The sequence below is a fragment of the Macaca thibetana genome, chromosome 7 (genome assembly GCF_024542745.1).
Source record: "Macaca thibetana thibetana isolate TM-01 chromosome 7, ASM2454274v1, whole genome shotgun sequence".
Classification (NCBI taxonomy): domain Eukaryota; kingdom Metazoa; phylum Chordata; class Mammalia; order Primates; family Cercopithecidae; genus Macaca; species Macaca thibetana.
Window position 1 is genome coordinate 85,743,411 of NC_065584.1, and position 8,391 is coordinate 85,751,801.

Below are 8,391 nucleotides of genomic sequence, written 5' to 3' on the forward strand. Positions count from 1 at the left end.
CGCCACAAGAGCAGCAAGCTAAACCACAGATGACTAGCTAAAAATCTAATAGAGAGAACCAGGAATAAAGACAGCTGGGAAGAGTCCTCCTGAGGTTATAAGAAGCTTCAAAGATTGGCCTCAAAGATTACCTTTGCAAAGGGGCCTGAATTTAATTGAACCAGACTATGGAGAAATGTATGCCCCAGGGTGCCACTGAAAATCATAGAACAATCAGTCAGCATCTCCTTAGTGGAGGCTCATGGCTAAGTGTGACACAAACAGAGGCAGGTAGCTTAACAGAAAAATCAGGGAGAAAGACAGTTAAAGAAAATATTGCTGAAATCACTGTCATATCAAGATGTCTGTGCACATACCAAAGACTGTCCTCTGAGGAATAACATTGTAGGCTGCACCCTGCAGGAAAATGGACTTAACTGAAATAGTCAAGTAAAGTTGTTTAAATAAACAAGCAAGCAAGAACAAGCCCTGGACGGAGTAGAGACTCAATATCCAGAGTCACTATAATGTATGTGATAGCCTGAATAATCGTCCCCAAAGACAACCAGGCCCTAATGCCTGGTACCTGAAAATGGTACCTTATATGGCAAAAATGTCTTTGAATACGTTATTAAGGATCTTGAGATGGGAAAATTATTTTGGATTATTTGAGTGGGCTCTAAATATAATCACAAGTGTTCTGATAAGAGGGAAACAGGGGAAGATGTGGCTCCAGAAAGAGAATGGAGATGTGATGATGGAAGCAAAAGTTTGGAGTGATTCGAGAAAGAGCATGAGCCATGAATTCGGGTGGATGGCAGAAGCTGGAAAAGGCAAGGAAGCAGATTCTCCCTGAGAGCCTCCAGAAGAAATCAGCCCTGCCAACACTTGGACTGTAGCCCTGTGAAACTGGTTTCAGATTTCTTGCTTCCAGAACTGTAAGAGAATAAATTTGTTTGCTTTTAAGCTACAAAATTTGCAGTAATTTGTTACAGCAGCTTTATTAGTTTGCTGGAGCTATAACAAAGTACCACAAGTTAGGTGGCTTAAACAATAGGAACTCACCGTTTCACATTTCTGGAGAGTGGAAGTCTGAGAGACTGTCTGTGAGGGCTATGAGAATCTACTCCATTCCTCTTGCCCAGCTTCTCATGCTTTTCTGGCAATCTTTAGCATTCTTTGGCTTTTTTAAGTACCACCCTGATCTCTGCCTTCATCTTTAAATGGTGTTCTCCCTCTGTGTGTGTGTGTTTCCAAATTTTCCCTTTTTATGAGGACACCAGTCATATTAGATTAGTGTATTGATCAGAGTTCTCCAGAACTAGTAGGATATATGTGTGTGTGTGTGTGTATATGTGTGTGTGTATGTATGTGTATACATACATATATGTACATATATATACACACACACATATATATAAAAAACTTAGCCTTGTAATTGTGTGTGCCAATTCTCCCTAATAAACTTTATTTATTTATTTATTTATTTATTTATTATGGAGAATTGGCTCACACAGTTACAAGGCCAAATTCCACGATAGGCCATCTGCAAGTTGGGGAAAAGAGAAGCTGATAGTGGCTCAGTCCAAGCTCGAAAGCCTCAAACCAAAGAAGCCAGCAGTGCAGCATTCCGTCTGTGGCCAAAGGCCCGAGAACCACCTGCAAGCCACTGGTGCAAGTCCCAGAGTCCACAGGCCAAAGAACCTGGAGTCTGATGTCCAAGTGTGGCAGGTCTCCGTAACAACTGTTTCAGCACTCACTGAGTGGTTAAGATAAATATTAAAAGCCAGTGCCCTTATACAAAGGCTAGAATGCAGCAAAAGCCCACCAAGAGTTTTGCCTAGGCCTTTCCTGGGCCTTAAAGCATAACAAAATAACGGAGTAATTCTTAACAGGACCACTTTAGGATTAAACAAGTTTTATTGGGAGTCTGAAGAAACTCCCCAGGCCTCCACAAACAAGTTTATTGGAGGTCTAAGGAACTCCCCAAACCTCTGTGATTTAGCAGAAGACCAGATAAGGGTAATCACCCCAGCACCTAAACCCATTTAGATTAAGTAAACTTACTAAGGCTCTAAAAGAAGGTCTTCAGGACTCAGACCTTTGTTATAGATTAAAAGAAGTTAATCACTTATGATGTCTTTAAATGAAGGCACACTTACACATAGACATCTAGCTTAGAAGATACATAAAACTCTGAAAAAACTTTGTAATTTTGAGTTGGTCTGGCAATAATTTCCAGGCCATGTCCCTGTAACTGACTACAGAAATAAAAACTCTATTTCTCCCCAGTTCATCTGCATCTCGTTATATGGCTGTAAAAAATAGCAGCCCAAACCTCAGTTTGGTCCAGGAACACACGGACAGGAGAAGCAGAAGGAAGCCTCCAGTATGGGAGAAAGTAGGCAGCCAGAAGCCTCAGCAAGCAAGGTTATCCCACCTTCTTTCGCCTGCTTTGTTCTAGCTGCGCAGCCTATTGGATGGTGCCCATCCGCAAAGAGTGTCCCTCTCCCAGTTCATGACTCAAATGTCAATCTCCTCTGGCAACACCCTCACAGACACACCCAGAAACAATGCTTTACCAGTGATCTAGGCATCCTTCAGTCCAATCAAGATAACACCTAACATTAACCATCACAGTTAGGGTCCATTCTAATGACTTTATCTTAACTAATTGCATCTGCAATGACCCCATTTTCAAATAAGGTCACATTCTGAGGTACTAGGAGTTAGGATTTCATCTTGAATTTTGAGAAACACAATTCAACCAATAAGAGTAGTCATAGAAAGCTAATACAATATGTTATCTAAAATGTCTAGTTTAAAACAAAAAATTATAAGATATGCCCCAAACAGGAAAGTGTGATTCTTACACAAGAGAAATAAATTGGGTAATGGCAACTGCCTTTTCTATGACTTAGATGTTGGATTTCACAGACAAAAATTTTCAAAATAGCTGTTTTAAGTATGCCAAAGAAATAAAGCCATGCTTAGGGAAGTAAAAAAGATATGATGATGACTTCTTATGAGCCGGAGAATACCTATATAGTGGTAAAAAGTATGTTTTATGAAAGGAACAAAATAGAAATTTTAGAGTTGGAGAAGTACAATAACCAAATAAAAAATTCACTGGAAGGTCAAACAGTAAGTTTGGGCTCCCTGAACAGGGAATCAGTGAACTTAAAGATACATCTATAGAGATTATGCCATCTGAAAAACAGACAGAAAAAAGAATAAAGAAAAATAAACAGGGACTCAGAGAAATGTGATACATCATTAAGCACACCAATATATGCATAGTGAGAGTACCAGAAAAAAAAAAAGAAAAGAAAAGAAAAAGGAACAAAAAAATTTGAAGAAACAATGGCTGAGAATTCCCAGATTCAAAAAAACATTAATCTGCTCATCTAAGAAGCTCAGTGAACTCCAAGTAAAATGAATGCAAAAGATCCACACTTAGACACATCATAGCAAAAATGTTGAAAGACAAATAGAATCTTCAAAGTAGAAAGAGAAAAACAAACATTTATGAGAGAAACTCAATAACATTAACAGCTGATTTCTCAACAAAAACAGCAGAATTAGAAGGCAGTGAGAAGATATATTCAAAGTGCTGAAAGAAATATACCGTCAATGAAGATCCTATATTCAGCAAAAGTATCTCATAAAGACATTCCTAGATAAATACAAAGTGAGAGAATTTGTTGTAAGCAGACCCACCTTCAAGCAATAATAAAGGAAGATCTTCAGGCTGGAAGCAAGGGACTTCAAACAGTAATTTGCATCCACACACATACTAAAAAGATGGCGTGTGACTGCATATTTATCCCCTTTCTACTATTAACTGATTTAAATAACTACTGTATAAAAACAACACATATATAATTATATTATTGGACTTATAGGAATGTAATATATTTGACAATAAAATAACAAAGGAGAAAGCAGATGCAAAACTATATTGGAGTAAGACAAAGACACCAGATGGCAACTTGAATCCACAGGAACAAATGATCACTTCTCGACCTTCTGGCTATGATTAAGTGCAAAGGAAAAAATGAAGAGAACCAGAAATGTTAAGTCAGAAGGTTAACAACAAACGTTTCAATATATATTTGCTTTCCTGTTTTCCTTCTCAGCTTATGAAACATAAAATTATATAAATAAATAATTATAAAAATTATATAAAGAAATAATTACAATAATCTGTTGTTTGTAACATATATACATATAATGTGAACAACAATAATAAAAGGAATAAGAAATAGACCTATATTTGGAATTAAGTTAGCATAAAATCTGAAGTGAATTCTGACAAGTTTAGATGTATATATATTGTAAGTACTAAAACATCCACCAAGAAAATAATTGCAAAAGCATAGTGAAAAAAATAAAAGGAATTAAAATAATACACTATAAAAGATTCACATAATGCAAAGGAAAGCAGTTAAGGAGGTACAGAGGAACAGAAAAGGCATAAGACAGAAAGAAAATAAAATTAAAATGCCAGATATATTCTGTATCAACGATAACATTAAATGTTAATGGATTAAACAATCCAATCAAAAAGCAGAGATTATCAGAATGTCTACATACACACACACACACACACACCTATACACTGTCAGAGACATACTTTAGATACAAAGATACAAATAAGTTGAAAGTAAAAGGATAGGAAAAGATATATCATTTAACAGCAACCATAAGAGAACTAGAGTAACTATGTTATTATTAGACAAAGTATACTTTAAACCAAAAAATGTTGCTAAAGACAAAAAGGGAAAGTTTATAATGTTAAAAAGGGCATCCATTAAGAATATATCAGTTATAAACATATATGAACCTAATGACATACCCCAAATACATGATGCACAAAAACTGTCAAAATTGAAGGGAAAAGCAGAAAATTCAAGAATAACAAGTGAAGACTCAATATCTCACTTTCAATAATAGATAGGACAAATAGAATACCAACAAGAAAATAGAAGATTTGAACAACACAAAAGCCAGGTAGACCTAACAGTCATCTATCTACCCAAGATCAAAATACACATTCTTCTCAAGCATGCATGGTTATATTTTCCAGGATAGATCATATTCTAGGTTATACAACAAGCCTGAAAAACACATATTGGACATAGTTGAGTGGAACATAACATTTTAAAGCCTTTTTCCACAGCTGTTTATCAATATGTTAATATTCAAAGAAGTTTTACTTTGCTGCACTAGTGGGATAGGATGCAAATATTTGCCCTTGTCTGCTGGTACATAATGTAGTGAGGGAGACTTGTATGTGCTTGAGACACGCAACTAAGCTGGATCGTGGTCTAATATATCTAACAACATGCTTATTGGAATGGTGTTTCTTTTCTTTTTATTCTTTTTACTTTTTACTCTTTTGGAGTCCTGCATACTGTCACTTAAATATTTATTTTGATTCTGTCCTCTCATCAGCTACTCTACTCCTTCCAAGCTCGATATTTATAGGGTAGGAGGAGGTGTGTATTGAAAAGGGAAAATAAAGACCAAAGTCTCAAACCTGTAGAGCCAAAAAGAATCTGTGGTTAAAACTCTACCTATGTACAAAAGGAATATTAAGCTGTGCAAATGCTGCTGTGGTGGCCTCATGATGTGGTTGTTGCTGGTAGAGGAACTGAGCCCAGCTGAGGGTTTGTGTACAGGCTGCAGGTGCCTGGGGAGCACTGTGACTCCACAGCACAGAAATAAATGCCTGAGTCTGTGGTCTGGGAGGAGGAAATGTGCAATAAGCTGTAGCGTTCCTTAGTGACAGTCGTGGCGCTTAATCTTCCATTCTGTTTTGTCCCTGAGGCTATGTAAAACAGGTTGATGAGCTGTCCCCAAGGGTTTTGGTGAAACCACTGCAAATTGCTCACAGTGGCAGAAAAATTGCACCGCAGCGTGGAATTGGCTCCCTCCTGGAGAATCAGGTCTGCAGGACTCTGCTCCACTTGTATTCCTCTCACACCTGGTGAGAAATGGAGAAAAAGTCATAGGTGATGGGCAGCTTAACATCTGAAGAACCCTGAAAATGCTCCCACGGAATGCGTGAATAGAAAGATTGCAAGACTTATTAACTCCTTTCCAATCCTCCCTTCAACAAGGCTGCAGCTGCTAAATCCTATCAGATTCCCACCTTGGACAGCCCCAACTTACAGCAAACCTGGGCACTCAAGAGCCCCAGCAGAGCTCCCAATGTCCTCTTCATGATGCTTTGCCTTCTTGCTCCGGGCATTTTCACCACAAGATATATTTAACTAAACCTTGAGGAGGTGGGTGTCATGACTTGGTTCTGGAACTGTTGCTGCTCCCGCAACCAATCAGCTTCACTCAACAAAGCCTGCTCACGCCCAGATGCTACTGAGTTTTTAAACAGCGTTCTGTGACAGGAAGCCCCATTCGCCGGCTTAAACCTGGCTGAGAACCGGGGTGGAAAGGGGTGAAGTGAAAGGGAAAAAGAAAGGTCATTATTCCATAACCTGAGGGATGTTTTCTAATAATTCTGGATGTAGTAAAGAATGTCAAAGATCCTGTGAGAAGGAAAGGGAGGGGCCTCCTCGGGACGACAACGTGCCTCAACTGTAATACTAATTCGATCCTGGAGAGGATCACAGAATGAGTGTCCACATTTTAAACCCCCAAAACGAGAATGTGTTCTGACAAAAGAGTCTTTATTAACCAATGAATTAATTTAGGTGAAAGTCATTCCAGTCATGTAAAGTAATAAGAACATACATGTTACGTATTATAAATGTAATAATTTTTATTATTAGAATATATGAAATACATGGATTAGGACTCTCCTGAAATAATCAAGAATTGTGGTAAATATTGTCATAAGAAATGACCCTAGTAAGACTGTAAATTGTGAGAGAAAAAATAAGATCAATTCAAATATTTTTTTCTACATATTACCCTGGATGGGCAATATGTTTTATTTTCCTAATTCCTGTTTTATACAAACTTCCTTTATAGCTCATCTTACAGTCCAGTAAATCCTTTTTTCTTTATTTTTTTCTGTCTCCCTCTTTTCCTTCCACTTTCTCCTATCATTACCTTTCAGTTCCATCTTCTTCCTTTTCTATCATTACCTTTTATTTCCATGTTCTTCCTTTTCTCTCGCCTCTCCTTTATTTATTTATTTATTTATTTGTTTGTTTGTTTTTGGTTGAGGGTAAGGGGTTCTAGTTACAGGAAAGGGACAGAAGAATACTAAATAAAAGATGGCTTTCAACAGTTTAGAAATAATTTTGGACCTGTGAAATCAAAGTTAATATTTTTTTCTTAGAAAATCTTAGGAAACAAAAATTTTTTAAAATCCGAATTCCCTTCTTTGGAATTGTGCACTTTCCCTTTCGCTGTATATGATTCTGTTTGACCCAGGAATATTTTCTGACAGATACAGATGAAGATAATGATATAGATAAATATAAAAATTATATATATATACATGCATTTCAAATATAACCTAGAACTTGAATATTCATATGTCATTTATCTTGTTTTAGAGGACAGAGCTACAATTGAAAAGAATACTCAGCAAAAATATGTTTATTATGTGCTGATAATGATTTAGTTTGTCCTTACACATAATTATTCCTCCCTCTTCACTATTACTGGCCCTCATCCTTATACTCGATATATTTCTCAAATCTTTCAACAATTATTCACTACTAGATCCTTCAGAGTCATCCCTCAATTTAAGAAAAGCCTATAGTGCCTCCTGATGTGCTAAAACCTTGAGAAAGACCACATCTTCCTCAGCATATATGAACAGCTCAGCCCAGCTGTCTTTTCCTAGGGCTGTACTTGTGGGTTGACTTGAACCAACAGAAGTGTCCACAGAATGGAGAGTACCATAAATAGGACCATGAGACCCCACGGTGGCTTTTATGAAAATAAATACTTTAAATGTAATTTTATGTAATTAGAACATCCATTTAATTCATACTTATGAACTGAAAAAATATGAACTCACCACTTTGATTCAGTATTATTAAGTCAATATATTTAAGAGTGTTTGAGACCTTGGAAATTTTTTAAAAAATGAATTGGATACAGTTTTTCCTTCAGAGAGCTTGTGATATAGTGAGGAGACAAACATCTGTCTGAATGTAATGAAGGTTTACAGGATATCATTTTTGAAAAGCATCCTTAAACACCACATGAGCACCAAGACAGTAACAATTACATCAAACTTCTATTACAGGATGTGAGTTGATGGGGGATGTGATGCTACATGCCTTCTGTGGAGGTGACAAGACTGGAGAGCAACAAAAGCAAAGATGGCCAACTTTGAAAAGTGACCCTTTGTATTAAATACAAGGAGGAGAGAAGATGAGCAAGGTTGTGGACAGTATGACCCTTAGACTCAGGCAAGAGTCCCGCCCA

General features: G+C 37.1%; 1 gene segment (V, D, J or C); it reads right to left on the minus strand.

The window, feature by feature from the left end:
* Window positions 1–4,416: 4,416 nt before the first annotated feature.
* Window positions 4,417–6,492, minus strand: LOC126958340 (T cell receptor alpha variable 22-like). The segment is given in 2 exon segments: window positions 4,417–5,968; window positions 6,157–6,492. Coding segments are annotated over 2 exon segments (441 nt in total).
* Between the last annotated feature and the right edge of the window lie 1,899 nt (window positions 6,493–8,391).